This window comes from Gorilla gorilla, chromosome 11, assembly GCF_029281585.2.
Source record: "Gorilla gorilla gorilla isolate KB3781 chromosome 11, NHGRI_mGorGor1-v2.1_pri, whole genome shotgun sequence".
NCBI classification, from domain to species: domain Eukaryota; kingdom Metazoa; phylum Chordata; class Mammalia; order Primates; family Hominidae; genus Gorilla; species Gorilla gorilla.
This window is the reverse complement of record NC_073235.2, coordinates 116643872-116665231: the sequence shown is the minus strand read 5'-3', so window position 1 is coordinate 116665231 and position 21360 is coordinate 116643872. Positions and strand designations below refer to the sequence as shown.

General features: G+C 36.7%; 1 protein-coding gene across 7 annotated transcripts in view; it reads right to left on the bottom strand.

The window, feature by feature from the left end:
• SPAG16 (sperm associated antigen 16) overlaps positions 1-21360 on the bottom strand; it is a 1164663-nt gene that overhangs the window by 399031 nt on the left and 744272 nt on the right. For all 7 annotated transcript variants that reach the window (XR_008677798.1, XM_019022690.4, XM_055380495.1 and 4 more), the window contains one exon: positions 950-1076. Coding sequence is in view for 6 of the 7 variants with exons in the window: in XM_019022690.4 (XP_018878235.2) it covers positions 950-1076 (127 nt within the window). In the remaining variant the exon portion in view is untranslated. The remainder of the gene's footprint in view (positions 1-949; positions 1077-21360) is intronic.

The following is a 21360-nucleotide window of genomic DNA, read 5'->3' as shown; positions in this document are numbered from 1 at the left end:
ACTCCTCCTCAAGCTTATGAAATATTCATATACCCAACTCAGCATAAATTCCTGTTCCCTTTGCTCCTCCCTCGAAGTATCTATTTCTGGCTTCTGGCTGGAGGCTATGCTTTCCAGCTTGTCCGAATGGCCACCCTGCAGACTGTAACCCCTTATGAGGAATTTATTTTCCAAATGTATGAAACTTGTCACTCTTCAGTTGACAAGGTAAATCCAATTATGTCACCCTGTTTGCTTAATGCTCTTTAATTCTCTCGGAAATAGTTTAAGACTTTAATCAAATATGTCATGATCTTGTTTTGTCTCTGTACATTCTTGCCTATCATGCCTCTTTTTCCTTAAGCTCTATCCATTTATATCATTACTGTCAGAACATGCCATTGCAGCCTCACATCTCTATGGCTTTGAGCATGTATTGCCCTCTCCTAAATCTACCCCTCTCCAGATGACCTATATATCCTACTTACCCTCCAGATCTTAGCTCAAGCCTAGGCTCCTTTGAAAGCCATCCACACTCTTCCAGCAGATATGAATTCTCCTCCTTGCTTTCCCTCTGTATTTAGATAGTCTTCCATTTTATTAACGCATGTCTCATTTCATCAAAATAATCTCTCGTTTCTCTTCCTTTACCTAGCTAAAAGATCCTTAAAGAGGGGCACAGTGTCTATTTCCCTTTTGTATCCCATGAACCAGCAGAGCTTCTATTGCAATAAATAATTGTTGAAATAATGTTTAATAAGATAATCATATTATTTTTACCTGATCACATTTGGAAGGCAGAATGGATACAAGCGCATAGAAAGGATCTTGTAATTATGAACTTTTTACTGTTCTTTTGCCCTGAATGCCCTTGCACAATCACTTTTTAAGTCATATTCCATACCCAAAGAATGACCGAGAGTAATCAGACTTATCAAAAGCTGGGGAAAAAAGTGAATGATTTGCTTACTGTTCTTGCATCCCATATAGACAGGGTCTTGTCTGCAGAGCTTGTGAGAAGAGTATTGGAGAAAGGAAAAAACTCAATGCTGTTCACAGAATCTGTATGTCCATACAAAGTACATCTGCATCTTTCACTATAAAGAGAGAAATTAAGAATTTTAGGAGTTAGTATCTATGCTGTCTATACAATGCTAATAAAAATAATTTAAGGAACTGAGGCATGAAATAATTTTATTAATGGCAAAAATTTTACAATAACAACATTTTAAAAGTAAAATTCTATAGCTACCTTATATTCTCAGCACTTTATACGATTAGTAGCATAAAACTACACTTAAATTACCTTCAATTTATGGAATCACTAGGTAAAGTCATCTTTATACTATCTCATTTATATTTTACCATGAAATGACAGTATAAAAATTATCCCCATATAATAGAGGAATATGTTAAAAAATATTGCACTAATTCATCAGACAAAATAAACTTTTTCAGTCATTACTTTTCTTCATTGTTTCTCCGACTTGGTTATATATTAGAATCACCTGAGGCACTTCAGTGGCTACCAGAGACTGGGGGAGGGAAAAGGGAGGGGAGAATAGGGAGAGACTGGTCAGTGGGTACAAAGTTACAATTAGATAGGAGGAATAAATTTTGGTGTCCTGTTGCACAGTAGGGTGACTATGGTTAACATTAAAATATTGTATATTACAAAACAGCTAGAAGAAACGCTTTTGAAAGTTCCCGCCACAAAGAAATGGTAAATGCATGAAGTGATGGATACAGTCACTACCCTGATTGGATCTCTCTACACCACAGATATGTATTGAAACATCAAATTGTACCCCATATGTACAATTATTAATGCACCGATTACTTAAACCAAAAAAAAAAAAAAAAAGACAAAATACTCATACCCAGTCTCAAGCCCCAGACATTCTATGCCAATTGATGATGGAGCCTGGGAATTAATTAGTGGATTAATGCCTCTCCTGGTAATTATAATATGCCTTTAGGGCTGAGAATTTAAACCAGTGGTTTTTAAATTTTTTTACCCAGACTAGCAGTATCACTGTCACTTGGAAACGTGTCTGAAATGCAAATTCTCAGGCGTCATCCCAAACCTATTGAATCAGAAAGTCTGGAGGAGGCCCCAACAATCTGTGTTTTAGCAAGCTCTTCAAGTGATTCTGATACATGTTAAAGTTTGAGAACCACTGATCTAAACTATTAGAAATGACCCAGAAGAAAGGGATAACTGCAGCTGTGTTTTTTTTGCCATTTTACAAAAAGGCTGTTTCTCAATGAAACGGAGTATACATAGAGCAATACCACTCCTCATGTGTAATGACTGATTGCTCTTAAATAACTTTATTTATAAACCTACTTTTAAAATAGAGAACAAATAGAATCAGGATAACTAGTAAGTACTCAGAACAGAGGAGTCAATATAAATGCATTCCTAATATAATAATCAGTCAGTTGGCCCGGGCATTGTGGCTCAAGTCAGTAATCCAACCACTTTGGGAGGCCGAGGCAGGAGACCATCTGAAGTCAGGTGTTCGAGACCAGCCTGGCCAACATGGTGAAACCCCATCTCTACTAAAAATACAAAAATTAGCCTGACGTGGTGGCATATGCCTGTAATCCCAGCTACTCGGGAGGCTGAAGCAGGAGAATTGCTTGAATCTGGGAGGCAGAGGTTGCAGTGAGCAGAGATCACGCCACTGCACTCCAGACTGGGTGACAGAGCGAGATGCCCTCTCGAGAAAAAAAACAAAAACAAAAACATATAAGTAAGTATACATATACATATGTATAAATCAGATAGTTAATCTTTGATTAGTTCCTCTGTGGCTTGAACCAAGCCATGTACAATAATATAGTGTAGTGGGCAAAACTCTGCAATGGGAGCCAGGAGACTGAATTCCAGTCCTGACTTTGGCAAGAACTAGCATGGTAACCGTAGAGAAACTGTTTAATTTTAGTGGCCGTAAATTTTCTTCTTGTGTGAATGAAATTATTTACTTGATGCACTCAGTGATCCTGTCCAGCTCCTACATTCTGAGATCAAAGTTAGAAATGTAAAATAGGAAGGAAGAAGTCAGCTTGAGTACAGCACATATGAACTATAAGAAGCAAAATATGCCCTTCCTTTTCTTAAATGTCAGCATTTTTGAGACATCAAAAGATATGAAAATTTGCATGTATATGAATATGTATGTAAATTATTTAGCAACACTTCCCCTTTCTCATCAAAGCTAAGTATTACAGCAATAAGTATTTGGAGCAAGAATATAAAATCAATACATCAGGAATATTTTGTATTAGTTTCCTTACCTCAGTATTTCACAGATAGGCTGATAATATTTTAATCACTAAAGTTGATGATGTGTATATCAGGGGTCAACAAACCACGACCCAGAACTGACTGCTTATTTTTGTAAATAAAGTTTTATTGGAATATGCCAATCTGTTTACATATTGTCTATTGCTGCTTTCCCATTACAGTAACAGAGTTGCATAGCCACAACAGAGATAATATGGCCCACAAATCAAAAATATTTAATTCATAGCCCTTTGAAGAAAAGTTTGCTGACCCAAGAAGTATACCAATATATTAGAATATTTATGAGTATACTTGGGTTTTACTTATGACATTTAATCTTTTTTGAGGGGAGTGCCAAAACTTACAGAATAAGTTATTTTCTTTTAAAAAAATTACTGTTTTATGTACAAATTTTATCTGCTATTTTTAATGAATCTAAAAATGTAAGTATGAACATTTTTTAAGTTTCTATTCCAAAGCCCACTATCTTGAAATAATCATCTTTAAATATTAGTATAATTACTGTAGTTATAGCTCTATGGAGAGACAGAGAGGTGAGGTGGGAGAGAAAAAGAGAGAGATAAAAATTAAGAATTTTATTCCTATTATATTAAAATGGTAAATTATTAAATTATATGAAATTTAACAATAAAATAAAATAAGTATAACTAAAGGCATTGCTGAAAGTCAAGTAGATACTTTCTTACTACAAGACAAGATCTATCACTATCTAAAAGATAACATTAAGAAAAATATTAAAGTATATTATTTTAATAACATTTCATTTATAAAAAGTATAGTGAAAAAAGGAAAATAACGTATTTATGTTCCTCCCACTTTCTTTTTACTCACCTCTGAAATTTAAAAAAATCTTATTGTTAAATTTAGAATATCAAAAATCATCACATATTTTGATCTGTAATCACAAAGCTCAAACTCAGTGTCCCTCCTTCCCCATCTTCCTAGTGTTTAATATATGTTTAAATTAATCTTCTGCATCCATACTTTTATACAGTTTAATGATTATTCAGTACTTCAACAGCAGTTTTCGCTGGTTATAATTTCTTGGGTCACCTGACCTCCTCAAATGTTTGTGGAGAAACAATTCACTGTTAGAGTACTGCAAAGTCTGAGGTCTGTCTAATCTCTCCAGTCTCCCATCCAACCTTCTTTAGGGTTCGTTTGCTGTTTACGCCCAAGAGCCCTTACAGTTTCTTTCCCAAATACTGAAGTTCAGAAATTTTAGCACAGCATACCCTAATGGAAAGGTCCACCTATTATTCCTAGACTTTTATTATTCCAGGAAAGTTTCTTCCCCTGTGGCTTTTTTTTTTCTTTCTCCTCAATTTAGTCCATTTATTTTGTTTAGAAACACTATGTCCTTTTTTGTCTAATTTGCCTTTATGTTCAATATTTTCTCTACAATCTTATTTTTTTCATTTTTAATATCTGTTCTTTATAACTCTCAATTATGTTTATTCTATTTGTGTGTTGGGTAGGCAAACGGCAATCAAAAGCTTTTATTTCTGTTTTCTAGTTCACTTGTTTCCTGATCTTTTTCAGTCTGCTTTTTATTTGCTTCTATTATCTTACAAATCATAATAAAATATTTTAACTCTTTTGACATTTTATTATATAAAAACAATTTAAAATATAGCATTTCAGTAATTTCTTTGGAAATACAGTACTTTTGTGCGAATTATTGATTTCATATCTTTACTCAGGTGATTCCTTTATGCACTTCATGTTCTTCACTGAAATTTGGAGTTTTATTCATTTACTCTTCAATTTTTGCAATTCTTTATAAAATATGGTTGGTTTCTTTTTATTATGACTTACGAGGGCAGCTATTGGGGGATAGCTGTTTTCTAAAGATTAATGGCAAAAGGTGGGAAAATTAATTGGCAGAAGGAGAGAAAGGCACTGACTTCGATTCAGATTTGTTGTCTCCCACAAAATCTTTTCACCTCGTGTGCTGTTGACCCAATCCCTGACGTTTATCTCTTCTCCATTTTTTTGCTTTACTTTCAAGTACAGATGTATGTAGTATATTGCAATACCCGTAGCATCACAGGCTCTATTTTAACTCTCAATGAGCCTGCCTCCCTCACGACCTTCATTCTGCCTCATCTACGGCAATCTGCTTTATCTCTTTTATCTAACAATAAAAATGGCTTGTTAGGATTTATGCTTCCAACTGTGATAAAGTAACCAGTTTCTGTACTTCTCTTATAATAAGCAACTGTAAAATTACACACATTATCTAAAGTAAATTTTTACTGGCATTGAACTAAACATAGCACAGGAATATAATCCTCAAGAGAAGGAAAAACTCAAAATGAGCTCTGTAACCTCCATGACTTTCTGCTTGGATGCACTTTTTACTATCAAATTCAGAAACAGAGCCCAGTAGAACTGAAGTTTCACTGAGTTGAGAAGCAGTGAGAAAAGTCTGGGCTTCTGAGTTGCTTGAAATTTGGAGTGTAGGGTAGCTGACAAAAGGGAGCTGAGCTGGGAATGGCAGTAGTTTGTGTGAGGATTCACCATGAATTTTGGGCGAACGTCTAGATGGCATTTTCACAGAGTAAGATTCCACAAGGTCTAGCAGAGATTTCCTGCTCTATGGTTGATTGCTGAACAATGATACCAGAGATTAGCTACTGCTAGAAAGAATACCCTGGTGTTTAATCCTGGGTGAAGTGGAGATAATTTACGGCATATCTCAGACTCTCACTTGGAGATTCAAGAAAGGCTCCACTATAGGGGTACGGGTAAGGTTCATAAACTAAATTCAAAACAAAAGTAGAGTTCTATTACCAATGAATAAAACTATGCCTGAAAGGGCAAAAATGATCTTCCCATAATTAAACTGCTCCTTACAACAGAACTCAATACCTTTTCTAGGAGAAAACCTAATATAGATTTCTCCAAATTGGTCATTAACAACATCTAACATGTATTTTTTTTTTTTTGAGCTGGAGTCTTGCTCTGTTGCCCAGGCTGGAGTGCAGTGGCACAATCTTGGCTCACTGCAACCTCTGTGTCCTGGGTTCAAGCGATTCTCCTACCTCAGCCTCTGGAGTAGCTGGGGCTACAGGCCTGTGCCAGCACACCAGGCTGATTTTTGTATTTTTAGTGGAGACAGGGTTTCACCATGTCGGCCAGGCTGGTGTCGAACTCCTGACCTCAAGTAATCCACCCACTTTGGCCTCCCAAAGTGCTGGGATTACAGGCGTGAGCCACTACACCCAGCCCCAGCATGTAATTTTTTTTTAAATGCTACATATATGTACATAAGTGGAAAGGTAAAAATGTAATCCATACAGAAGAAAAATAAAAAATACATAGAACAGAACAGACTCTGAATCAAACACTGGAAATCAAAGACCAAGACTACAAATGATTTATTATTATTATGTTCAAAGATTTAAAGAAACATATAGTTATAATGGGTGTACAGATAGAGAATCTCAGAAGGTAACTGCAAACCATAAAAAAAGAGGTCTATGTAAGAATGGATAAGTATATGTGAAATTAAAATGTCAGCTGGGTGAGCAAAATATCAGATTGGGTACTGAAGGAAAAAAAAGTAGTGAGAATGAAAAGAGATTAATAGAAATTATCTGATTTGAAGAACAGAAAAAATATTGAAAAACCATGGATTACAGTCTCAATAATCAGCAGAAAAATATTACAAGGTCTAACATGAGTATAATTGTGTTATCAGAGAGGGGTGAAGAGAAGGAGGGAGGGAGATGAGGTAGAAATATTTTTGCAGAAATGATGGCTAAAATCTTCTGCAATTTAATGAAAACTATCAACATTGATATTTTTCATGTCAACATTCCTATCAATATTCATATCAAGATTGAAAAAGCTCAGCAAAATCCAAACATGCTTAACAACAGAAAGAATGCACCTAAGTATATAATAGTCAACTGTCAAAAGCAAAACATAAAACAAAATCTCTAAAGCAGCCACAGATAAACATAATGTGCAGCGCAATTATACAAATAGCAACTGACATTTTAACAGAAATAATGGAGGCAGAATCACTTTTTTGAGGGCTGAAAATTCAATATTCAGCCCAGAATTCCTTCAATAACGAGAATAAAACATTTTTTAGATAAATAAAACCTGATAAAGTCATTGACAGCAGACGTTTTCTACCAGAAAGGCTGAAAAGAAGTCATTCAGATTAAATTGAAATGACAACAGATGGAAACATTTGCATACAAAAAGAATGTATACCAAACTTTTTAATTTCACACATTTTTTTTTTTTTTTTGTAGAGATAGAGTCTTGCTATATTGTCCAGGCTGGTCTCAAACTTGTGGCCTCAAGAAATCCTCCGGCTTTGGCCTCCCAAAATGCTGGGATTGCAGGCACAAGCCACCATCCCTGGCCATATTGTTTTGTTTTAACTGAGGCATTTCAATCTGTAAAGAATTATGCTCTAACTTTAAAAAAATTCATATACCAAATCTTCCGTTAATTAGACTAAAAATTATTTTTATTTAGTTTTATTAGTATTTTTAGGCAAATGCAACACTATTATAAATATAAGTACATTTGTGTTATTACAATGATAATCTAACAAATGTATATACACAGAGAATTTATAATCTAGTAATATGTGTCCTTACATCTATATGATATACACTATTGGTAAAATGCTGTACACATTCATAATTTATATTCAGACTTTGTTGTCATTATTACCCAATTAAATGATTCAGGAACACTTTATATTCACTTATGGTGGTGGGGGGGAAGGAGCAATTCTTCAATGATATATTACAGCTCACATAGTTTCCCAAACAAAATAGAAAAGCTAGGTCTTCACATAGCTCAAGGGAAGAAAGTACTGCTCAAGAGGGTAAGAAATCTGCTCATGAGTCACTGGCTTAAGGTGTGGGGCATCCCTGGCAGACAGGCTGCAAGAGTAGGCTTGTGAAAGATTAATTAGCTGCCAGAGAAGGAAGGCCCATTCAGAATTTCTTTGGAAGGTGAAAATGGACTAAAGTGATGGAGCATGACAGCACTGCAAAGAATGAAAATGATTTGTACATTTCCATCAAAACATAAACACTGAAGTCTCATGCAATTTTCTGTTTCTTATCTTTTTTTTTCTATCATTTTTTAGGAAGAAGTTCACAAGCAATAGCTCTTTCTTAACTTACGTCTTGGTTTTCCTTTATTTCCTTTCATCTCCTCTCTTTTCTCTTTCCTTGCTGCTTTAATTTGTTATTTTGGTAACTGAATGATAAATATTTCTCTAAACTTTCAACTTGCTGTAAAGCAGATTTGTCTACTCTTCCAGGTCAGATACATCTTTATTTAAAATGCATTTCCCATACATATGTTAACTCTAAAAGGACACTGTTTTAACACAGAGTTCCTTTGTGAAACATTAAATTTTAGGGGTTTTATTTCCTTTGATATGTTTGTTTTAATACTACTAATATTGAATACAAAATTGTAACTTAAAATTCAGGCTTGTAGGAATATGCAGGTCAACAAAATGTGGCTAATAGAATTATGAAACATTGATATAAAGACAGTAGCAAGATATTTTTTAAGTGAACATAAAAAAAGATTAAAAAATATCTATCCGTGTTTTCAAAGGGAATACTAGAATTCATTACCATATTAACCCTTAGTAAGAGCTGGATTTTAAATAGCATTTATATAATTGAACCAAAATAAAATGATAAAATCTATCATGAGTTTATCTGCGATAAAATTATTCATGAAATACCTACTCTAACAATCCAACATGAACATAAGTGAAACCTATTTAAATCCCTAGACTGCAATTCATAACATCCAAGTTCATGAGGGATTTTCCTCACCTCCTAGTTTTCTGTAAAGGTTTATATATAAGCTATTTTTAAAATTCACAAGAATTTTGCAACTTAGCCAGGCAAAGTCCTCGAGTGACACCCAAATTTTACTTCAAAAGTCAAGAATATTTTTATAATGAAAACATTTATTTGTTTTATATTGTCAAAAATAATATAAAATAATTCATCATGTGATAGTTCCTTTCTTTGTAGCCATGAAATTCAGTTGGTTATTTAGTGGAGAGGTGAGACCTAAATAAAATCTACCATGGAGTCTGCCGCAAGCTCTACCATAAGATTCACCACAGTCTGTGTCTGTATGAAAATCACGTGGTCTGAGCATCTCAGCCAGGTTGGATCATGGCCAGGCCACAGCTCCTAAACAAAAGAAGTTCTTGGCCAAAACCCTCGATGATAAAAATATACTAATAAATTGAACATTGTTCCCAAATGGTCATAAAAATCCACCTCACATAAAAGGCAGACCCCTAACAACCTCAAGTACCTGGAACATGGGCAGGATCTTGGGTCTAAAAGCAAAAGGTGAACAAATAAAATGATCATAATAGAGCTAGCAACTCAGAGTGCCTTCATGTCCTCACTCAGCCTTGTTAAATAGTCAACTGAAACATTTTAGCAAAGAATATGGGTGCAGGAGGGCTGGGGTTAAAAGGCCAGAGTAGCACAAACTAACAGTGAGAAAAAGTGGAAGCTTGGCAGTAAACTGGAAAACTGAAAATATAAAGCAAAAACAAGACCAAATATTAAAATAGCAACCTGAGGCAGGCTGATAAAGATCAAAACAAACAGCTTTATAACTCAACACTTCCTACATCTTACATTATAGTTTAAGCAGACATTTATTGAGTGCTTAGTGTTCTAAGCAATTTACATAATTAAATAACAACAATGTGAAAATATGGTCGACCCTCATTATTTGTGATTTTATATTTGCGAATTTGCCTATTTAATAAAATATATTTGTAATCACAAATATTCTCTCTTTGCTCAAATGCTAGCCAGGCTCCTCGGAACTCCCTGACTAGGTCTCATGCTTGGCCTACAAAATCTACAGGCTGTCGGCGAACATGAAATTCTCCCACCCTCCTATGAAAAGACTTGAATAAGCACTAGATCAAGCCTGCATCCCTAGGATGACCCAGCCCCATTTGAGATCCTGCCTGGGGAAGCTCATGGCTGCCAAAAGAATTGACTATTCCAGCCCACACCTGATGATAAGCCGCGGACACCTTTTTTAGGGCTGCCAAAAGAATCGACTACTCTAGCCCACACCTGATGATAAGCCCCGACACCTTTTTTAGAGCATTTACTACAAAGGTCTTACAATTGCGGATCCTTCCTTTATCCCTTTGAGATACCTATGTGTCTCCTACAATTAAGGAGTATGTTTCTCAAAGGACCTGAAAGCCATTCCTTTAAAATGTAAATATCAGGAGGAACAGCTTGCCTCCCAGTCTCTGCTGGAGGACTGAATCATTTACACTGACCAACGCTTTGTAATTTTTTGCTACCCTGACTCTACTGAGTCCCTGCTCACCCTTCTCCCTATTCCACAATTCTCTCTTTAAAATGCCCAGTCCTCCTTGTACAAATCTAAGTTGAATTCAGGTCACGCCAGACCCTCTTCCCTTCTGCAGCAGTATATTACTGATTACCACCTGATCTTACCACTTTAACTAGTGTCCAGCTTTGTTGATCTTTGACAGTAACTCCCAAGTTATACTCACAGCCCTTTTTGCTAATTTGTAGACACAGGCATGGGCAGAAGCTTGAAAAATTTGAGTCACCTGATGTGCATGTTCCCACTTGTGTTGAAACTAGGCAAAGCCCTACCTTTGTGTTTCAACTCTCATACTATAAACAGGGTGGCTTTAACAGTCTATTTATTGCCATGTTTTTCATGCTTCTGTGATTTTTTGTTGGTGATTTCCCTATTTAAAACAGCCCTTGGCTGTAGCGCTATGTGCTGTCTAGTGATCCTAAATGCAAAAAGGCTGTGATGTGTCTTAGAGAGAACGTACATTTGTTAGTAAGCTTTGTTCACACACAAGTGACAGTGCTGTTGTCTATGTGGTCCATGTTAATGATTCAACTATATATATAAAATAAATTATCTTTAAATAGGAACATACACAAAACAATGCAGGTATTGATTGGTTGATGAATCAGCTTCCAGGAAATTAACCCCTGTATTTCCCCTCAAAACAATAATCCGGTATTTACTAATTCAGTGTTTGTGGTGACTTTATAGAATATAACTGCCTTGAATAACAAGAACTAACAACACTTATAATTTCCCCAATTAACAGAGAAGGAAACTGAGGTAGGAGGAATCTGAGTAACACTCAACATTACACAATAGTAGAGGCAGGATTTTATCCCAAAGAGTTGGTTTAAGACTATGTTCTTTTAACTACTCTACTACCTTCCTGATTGTTCACATAAGATTAATATCAACTGAGGAACTTAGATCATCAAGAATTGATGAAATTATGCTCTATAGGCAGAAAACATATACATTTTATAGAAATTATCTTTAATAAATAGACAGTATTTGCTTACAGGTGAAATGGCCACTATCTAGAAAATTAATTTATGTTAATCGATCTCCCACAGTGTCAGATAAGTCCATTTCTGTGGATTAGAAACATTTTTAAATATATTAACTGGACTAATATAGTGGTACACTGCAGTTGACTTGTACTGGTTCACACGGGAAAATGTTATACATTGCTTCCCAACTCCACATTCAGCAACTTCAGGTTGATCCTCTGAAATGTGTTATGGTGAGGGTATTTACACTATGGAAGTTGTCAAATGCTACATATCGAGGCCTTTATTATTCTGAGAGTGGGCTTGCAAGCACACCACTATTGGATGCCTAATATTCTTAATGCGATAATTTTATGTGTCAACTTGACCAGGATAAGTATGTCCAGATGGTAAAATGTTACTGCTGGGTATGTCTGTGAGGGTGTTTCTAGAAGAGATTAGCATTTGGATCAGTAGACTGAGTAAAGGAGATGTCCCTCGCCAATGTAAGAGGGCACCATTCAATCCATTGAGGGCACAAATATAACTAAAATGGTGAGTTTGCTCTTTGCTCAATCTGGGACATCCATATTCTCCTGCTGTTGGATATCAGAGCTCCTGGTTCTCAGGCCTTTGAACTTGGACCAGGACTTAGACCACTGACTGCCTTGGTTCACAGACCTTCAGGTTTGGACTGGAACTGTACCACTGGCTTTCCTGTGCCTCCAGCTTGCAGACAGCACATCGTGGGACTTCCTGCCTCCATAATTGCATCTGTCTCTCTCTCTCTCTCTTTCTCCTATTGGTTCTGTTTCACTGGAGAACCCTGATTAATACACTGTTTATCTAGAATTTATTTACCTTTTATAATTACACTAATTTTTAAAATATTTCTCGAATAATTCCATTTATCATCTAATCATTTTATCCATGTGTTCACTTGAGTTCCCCTTGCCTTATTTATTGTTTTGTTTTTTATTTATTTTTAATCCAGCCCATTTGATACTGAGACTCAGAAGAGTAAGAATGAATGTGAGCTGTATGTAAGTGCCTCAATTCTTAAGGATGCAATAGTAAACTATTTCTTTATTAATACACAAATATATGGTTTGGCTGTGTCCCCACCCAAATCTCATCTTGAATTGGAGTTCCCATAATTCCCACATGTCGTGGAGGGACCTAGTGGGAGATGATTGAATCAGGGAGGTAGTTTCCCCCATACTGTTCTCTTGGTAGTGAATAAGTCTCAAGACATCTGATGGTTTTATAAGGGGAAACCCCTTTCGCTTGGCTCTCATTCTCTCTTGTCTGCCACCATGCAAGCTGTGCCTTTCACATTCAGCCACAATTTGTGAAGCCTCCCCAGACACATGGAAATGTGCGTCCGTTAAACCTCTTTTTCTTTATAAATTGCCCAGTCTCAGGTATGTCTTTATCAGCAGCATGAAAACGGACTAATACGCACAAACTCTTACTTTACTCTGAAATGTAAAATAAGAATGTGTGTATTAATAAAGAAATAGTTTACCATTAAGTCCTTATTTTACTTTACTTTCAGAGTAAAGTAAAATAAGAGTTATTTACAGAGATTTTTTACAGAGTTTAGGTTTGTTGCCTGTCATCCGTACCATCAAGGTATGTACTGCATGTGCCACAGTCTAAACTAGTTTAAAATATTATTTTACCTGAATATTATAAAGGACAGTAAGAGCTAAAAGTGAAATGTCACATTGCTGAGTGATTCTCTTGGTTTGGGTTTCTGAAAGTTAATAGACTAAGTAAAATGGTCACATATACTTTACAATCTGTGCCTTATGATGTGGAACTATGAAAGTCAATCCTTCATGTGCCTGAACCCCAGACCTGGGTAAGAAAGAATGAAAGCTCACAGCTTCAATCATACAGTGCTGTTTTTTAATGTTCTGCAGTTAGATCACTTTTAGCTTCTAAAAATTCCATGACTTAAAACCATCAAGGAACCATTTAATGTTTTGTTTTATAGATAGATAGATAGAAAAGGTCAACAGAATTGTTTTGAGGCATATATTTCTTTCAAAAAACTTTAAACATAAAAGGAAATAAATTAGCTTTAAAGATGCTTGGGAATAACTTCATTGTTAAATGTAAGTTGATAAAGAAGTATAACCTCATAAACTCTAAATTCAAAAACCTCTTCTAAAATATTTTATTCAAACTTCTATCAATTAATTTAATGCAATATGTTCACATGTAGCCACAATGATATATTCAAATTTTATGTCTGTTTTCCTTTCCATATCTACCTCCTGAAAGAGATCTTAGAAAGCAGATATTGGGAACAGGAAAAGTTCATGACAAACGCAAGATCTCTAGCTCTACTAGTTTGGCTATTAGAGAGCAAAGAGCCCAGCAAGCATAGAATAAAGGAGAAAAAGCCTGGCTGAAATGAAGGCGAAAACGCTTAGGTTATCCAGGTGCTTGATTGTCAGAGAAAAAAAAATCTATTTAACCCACCTGTTTCCTCATGCGCAGAGCTTGCCTTCACAGCTCAGTATCTTCTGACCATAAAGAGCTAGAAACCCGAATGGGCCCACAACACCCACCACTATCACATTATCCTGTTTATTTCCTTTATAGCACCAATCGCTAGCTGAATTTAGCTTATTTATTTATGTTCTTGTTCCCTCTTACACTTGTCAGCCCTGTGTAGAGTTAAACACTCCATGAGGACTCTGGCCTTATATGTCACAATCCATCACTTAACAGTTGTACATAGCTAGCCCAGAGTGGGTACTCAATAAATATTTATTTTTAGTGAAACGACAAATCTTCGTGTTCTCTGAAGAGACACCATTACTTCCTACATTAGTCTGTTTTCATGCTGCTGATAAAGACATACTCAAGACTGTGAAGAAAAAGAGGTTTCATTGGACTTACAGTTCCATATGGTAGGGGAGGCCTCAGAATAATGGCCCAGGAGTGAAAGGCAGCAACAGAAAATGAGGATGATGCAAAAGCGGAAACCCCTGATAAAACCGTCAGAACTCGTGAGACTTATTCAGTACCATGAGAACAGTGTGGGGGAAACCTCTCTGATAATTCAAATGATCTCCCACTGGGTCCCACCCACAACAAGTAGAAATTATGGGAGTACAATTCAAGATGAGATGTGGGTGGGGACACAGAGCCAAACCATATCATTCTACCCCTGGCCCCTCCAAATCTCATGTCCTCACATTTGAAAACCAATTATGCCTTCCCAACAGTCCCCCAAAGTCTTAACTCATTTCAGCATTAACCCAAAAGTCCACAGTCCAAAGTCTCATCTGAGACAAGCCAAGTCCCTTTCACCTATGAGCCTGTAAAATCAAAAGCAAGCTAGTTACTTCCTAGATACAAGGGGAGTACAGGTATTGGGTAAATACAGCCATTCCAAATGGGAGAAATTGGCACAAACAAAGTGGTTACAGGGCCCATGCAAGTCTGAAATCCAGTGAGGCAGTCAAATTTTAAAGCTCCAAAATAATCTCCTTTGACTCCAAGTCTCACATCCAGGTCACGCTGATGCAAGAGGTAGGTCCCCATGGTCTTGGGCAGCTCCACCCATGTGGCTTTGCAGGGTACAGCCTCTCTCTCAGCTCCTTTCACGGGCTGGCATCGAGTGTCTGTGACTTTGCCAGGCAAACAGTGCAAGCTTCCAGTGGATCTACCATTCTAGGGTCTGGAAGACGGTGGCCCTCTTCTCACAGCCCCACTAGGCAGTGCCCCAGTAAGGACTGTGTATGGGGGCTCCAGCCACACATTTCTCTTCCACACTGCCCTAGCAGAGGTTCTTCATGAGCACCCTGCCCCTGCAGCTAACTTCTGCCTGGACATCCAGGCCTTTCCATACATGTTCTCAAATCTAGGCAAAGGTTCCCAAGCCCCAGTTCTTGACTTCTGTTTACTTGTAGGCTCAACACCACGTGGAAGCTGCCAAGGACTGGGGCTTGCACCCTCTGAAGCCACAGCCCAAGCTCTACATTGGACCCTTTCAGCCATGGCTGGAGCATCTGGGATGCAGGGCAAAAAGTCTTTAGGCTGCATACAACATGGGGATCCTGGGCCAGGCACATGAAACCATTTTCTCCTAAGCCTCCTAGCCTGTGATGGGAGGGGCTGCCGTGAAGACCTCTGACATGCCCTGGAGACATTTTCCCCATTGTCTTGGGGATTAACATTCCCCTCATTGTTACTTATGCAAATTTCTGCAGCTGGCTTGAATTTCTCCTCAGAAAATGGGTTTTTGTTTTTTATCACATTGTCAGGCTGCAAATTTTCTGAATTTTTCATGCTCTGCTTCCCTTATAAAACTGAATGCCTTTAACAGCACCCAAGTCACCTCTTGAGTTTTACTGCTTAGAAATTTCTTGCGCCAGATACCCTAAATCATCTCTCTCAAGTTCAAAGTTCCACAAATCCCTAGGGCAAGGGCAAAATGCCACCAGTCTCTTTGCTAAAACATAGCAAGAGTCACCTTTCTCCAATTTCCAACAAGTTCCTCATCTCCATCTGAGACCACCTCAGCCTGGACCTTAGTGTCCGTATCACTATCAAGCTTTTGGTCAAAGCCATTCAACTAGTCTATAGAAAGTTCCAAACTTTCCCACATTTTCCTGTCTTCAATCTGTTCCAACCTCTGCCTGTTAACCAGTTCCAAAGTTGCTTCCACATTTTCAGGTAACTTTTCAGCAACATCCCACTCTACTGGTACCAGTTTACTCTACTAGTCTGTTTCCATGCTGCTGATAAAGACATACCCAAGAATGGGAAGAAAAAAAGGTTTATTGGACTTACAGTTCTGCATGGCTGGGGAGGCCTCAGAATCATGGCAGGAGGTGAAAGGCACTTCTTACATGGAGGCAGCAAGAAAAAATGAGGAAGATGTAAAAGTGGAAAACCCTTGATAAAACCATCAGATCTCGTGAGACTTATTCACTACCATGAGAACAGTATGGGGGAAACCGCCCCCATGATTCAAATTATCTCCCACCTGGTCCTCCCACAACACATGGGAATTATGGGAGTACAATTCAAGATGAGATTTGGGTGGGGACACAGAGCCAAACCATATCACTTCCCAGTATTTAACCCTCAATCCAGTATCCTTCCCTTTGGAATTCATCTTGAAATTTTGAATCTATTGTTTAAAAATATACTTGCTGAGATTTACGTGGATTTTAATTACCTTAATCATACGATCAACAAAAAGGGCACAATTGATTGCCCAGTAAAGACTATAGAAACTTCCAGTATTTTAGTTTTTATTTTCTCATCTAACAGTACAATTTAGTTAACTGAAATTTCTGACTTTAATTCACACTCTTGTTCTTAGGAATGTAAGCTCCTTAAGAGTATTAAATGTGTATACCTTGCTTACCATTCTTGATGGTATCAATGTAAGGGTTCCATTTTTCCACTGTGTTGCTACAAAACAAGCTTGTCCAACCCATGGCCCATGGGCTGCATGCAGCCCAGAATGACTCTGAATGTGGCCCAACATAAATTAGTAAAGTTTTTTAAAACATTATGAGATTGGCAATTTTTTTATAACCTCATCAGCTATCACTAGCGTATTTTATGTGTGGCCCAAGACAATTCTTCTTCTTTCAATGTGGCCTGGGGAAGCCAAAAAATTGGACACCGCTTCTTTAAAATGTCAGCAAAAGAGTATTTTTTAATGTTTGAATGAGGATATAATTCACTGTTAAAAAGAAAGTGGGAAAATATATTAGGACTAACAGGGGACCTTCAGTTTTGCCACAGTAGATGAAGTACACAACATTACTCTTGACTTTATTTATCATGTTTTTGCTGCCATGATATGTCAGAAATGACTTTATACAAAATGATAAAATAAGAAATTTGTTTTTGGAAAACTAGTTCCCCATTGTCTCCCACTTTCTGTTATGTAGGCTGAACCCTTCTGAGCTGAATAAAAGTTTTATAGCAATATTTCACATTTAATCATGTTCAAAAACTAAAGGCCAACAGTACGTAATTTTCTATATAGTATTATTCCTGAGCCCCTGGTATGTCTATTATTTTCTTTTCTTCTTACTCTTTAATAAATTCTATAACAACTATAAGCAAAGGTGAAAGATGAGGAATATTTGGAGGGAAAGTGTGGGTTATGTGAAGCTATCAAAGGAAGAAAATTAAACCTAGCTTGAACTTCCTAAGTCAGCATATGTAGTCCCTAAAAATGAAAATACTAAAAATGGCAAACATAATTTAAACACAGAATATTTTTCTCAGTTAGTTCAACTTTTCCATTTACCCAAAGGATGTTGTCCCTCTTTCCAGACCCTAGAGCATTCTAGCCATCTAACAAGAATACAACATATAAGAAAAAATATTTAAAAAACACAATCCAGGCAGGAAAACCTAGAAAGGGCAATTAGTTTAGAATAATAGCATTAGTAGGGCCGGGCGCGGCGGCTCACACCTGTAATCCCAGCACTTTGGGAGGCCGAGGTGGGCAGATCACGAGGTCAGGAGTTCAAGACCAGCCTGGCCAACATGGTGAAACCCCGTCTCTACTAAAGACACAAAAAATTAGCCTGGCCCAGTGGCACATGCCTGTAATCTCAGCTACTTGGGAGGCTGAGGCAGAAGAATCGCTTGAACCTGAGAGGCAGAGGTTGCAGTGAGCAGAGATCGCGCCATTGCACTCCAGCCTGAGTGACAGGGAGAGACTCCATCTCAAAAAAAAAAAAAAAGAATAGCATTAGTAGGACAGCTTCCTCATTACTTTACTATCTTATTTTAAGGCACTGTGATTCAATGGCCAAGATATATCTGCTTTTATTCTATAACTGAGTACAGTGGCTACATTCTGACTTTTCCTGACAGTCCTGATTTTATAGAATTTTATTATTTTCAGTAAATATAATACATCAAATATGTCTTAAATATGATTTAATTTCCATGTCTCTGAAATAGTTACATGCATAATGCACAAATCAGATTTATACTCTTTGTCAGAACTTAGCCATTAGGTATCTGCTTTAAAATTGTATTTTGGAATTAATTCCTTCATTATCAGTATCCCTGGTGACATAAATGTGTGAGATTCTTCCTCAATGGTAGTATAATTTATTGAAATATTAATTTGCATTTATACTCCTGGTGATTTCCCCCTATTTTTTCCAGTGAAGCAGGGAAACAGGCTTTGTAATTCCTTGCCTCTGGAATATTGGATGGACAGAGACCAGAAACTACCTGGAGTCAGAAGTGTTTCTCATCTTTTGTGAAACTCTAAGCTCATGCTAATTATCTCTGAAAGAAGAGAAGGCTTTAGGGAAGCTTTCAAGGACAAGGAGAAAGAGTGAGGTAGATTCCCTTGGAGTAGGAAAGGGGTATGTATGCTTGTCAGGCTCTGTGAGAAGGAAAGAATTTAGTATCATTCTATTGCATTGCCTGGAAAAGGTAGCCAAATCTCAGAGGGAAACACCACAGGATTCATCTGAGAGGCTGGATCCTAGTCCTAAGTTTCACCCTTCATCCAAAGATGGTCCATGTATAACAACAAAGTAAGGCACATTACCATGAAGCAGGGACACTGAACATTTATTTCAGCAGTGGGCAGATGACCAACAACTAGGAAGGGCTCCTGATAACTAATGTAGAATAAGGCTCCAGGAACTTGGCACCACCATAGGGAAGAGATGCCCTAAGAATGACTAAGGTAGAATTTCTAGCTAGACATATAAGAAAGAGAGTCAAGTCTAAATTACCTTGACTTCTAGTAAACAAGGAAATGCCATATTTCTTACATAACTGATTTGTAGGCAGAGATTCATGTGTCACGGATATACATGTATTCATCACATATTTAAAAGTAATTCCATATATGCTATTCACGGCAAGAAGAGAAAGGAGTTAGGAAAGGTAAAATCAGTTTTTGTTCTCTGCTATAATATCAGCACAGCATGGTGCTCTCAAGCTTTAAATCTGCTTTTCCTGAGCCCCACCCCGCCTTTTACTTCCTTGGGGCTCCCCTGGGCTCCTCCTCCATGGAAACCCACCTGCAGATAGTCCATGATACTCACTAAACCCCTAACAGTTTTTGCTGCTGTTTTTAACACACATTTAAACTTAGTGGCTTCTGCACCTCATCATTCTTATGTCAGGCTTTGGTGAGCAACTAGTTAATTTAATTAATCTATGCTTATGAAATGAGAAGGACGCATGAGAAGTCTTCTCAACTAGCATCCTCATTCCCATTTCTCTTGAGCCCATTCCATCAAAGCATATTTTTAATATTTACCTTCAAAATACAATAATAAATACCATAATTAAATATTTTCTTTATTCCTTTATCAAGAGAAATTATTCCAGTTGCAGGGATCTTAGAACATATAAGAAAAGATGCAAATAAGATAGTGAGCTGGTGGAAAAATAAATATTCAGGGTTATCCAAGACCTTGCAATAACCTTTAAATTATATGATTAACTGAATTGCCTGTCTTTGGATTTGTTCTTTATTATAAAAACAATTTTGCTCCATTGATACATTTAAGGAAAGCATATTTATTTCCTTTGTATTATAGCTGTAATATGGAGAACAAAATTCAGAATAGATGGTATTTAACCAAAGCAGTCATGAATATGTAAGGAAATCCATTTCATCTCAGATCCAGTGAATGGAAACAGAAGGTTTAATAGTAATTATTTTCCCCTAATGTTGTAAAAAAAAAAAAAAAGGATGGAAAACCATTTTCTCCCTCTGAAATACCTATGTGAATAATAACTGAACTGTAAGACACATAACTTGTAACAGGATCTAATATTTTATCTATAATCAGTTAATGAAATATGAATCATTCTGTTGACCAGAATGATATAACATGGCAGATTTTTAAGAATCCTTTGAGAATCTGTTATCTCACCTCCACTTTATTTATTCAATGGCCTCTTCCTTTCATATTGAAAATTAAGTTCCCTTTTCTCTTGGTAATTCATTTAATATTTCATTAAAATATGTCACCTAGCATGTGTCCCTCGTCATTACTATGAACGACATTAGGGCACATTACCTTTTACTGCCATCACAATGGATAGTCACTCCTCTTCCCCATAAAATCACACAAACAGTGAACTAATTAATACTTTTAAAGAAAACTATTGTCTGTAAGAAATAGAAAACCAAGTTTGAAAAAAAAATCACACACATACTTCCTTTGTATTTATAACATCGTATCACACTAATTTTTCTCAGATTCTACCCATGGTTTTTGTATCACAAATTGATCTGTTAGAATCATAAACAGAATGGTATTTGTATCCCTCATCCACCATGTGCTTTTTACCTCTCATGTGTGATGTTCCCAAATCAGGGACAGAACTTTGTAGTGAGGACCCATACACAAATACAACAAAGTGGCCAGCTTAAGATATGAAAATGCCAGTTTGTTTTATGGGGTTATAAATATGTCCTATCATGTCTTTACATTTTAAGACCTCTGTTTTATTTCTTGGTAGATTTACATATGCCATATCCAGTTATTCATGTCAAGAATTTAAAACTACCAGTATTTCAATACAGAAGCACATCCTATTACTTTATACTATACTTTATGTTTGGATTCAATATGTTTGTTAAACAAAACCTGAATTTTACGTGAGAAAACACTGTTTTCCTATTAAGCAAATCTTTCTTAAAAAGCT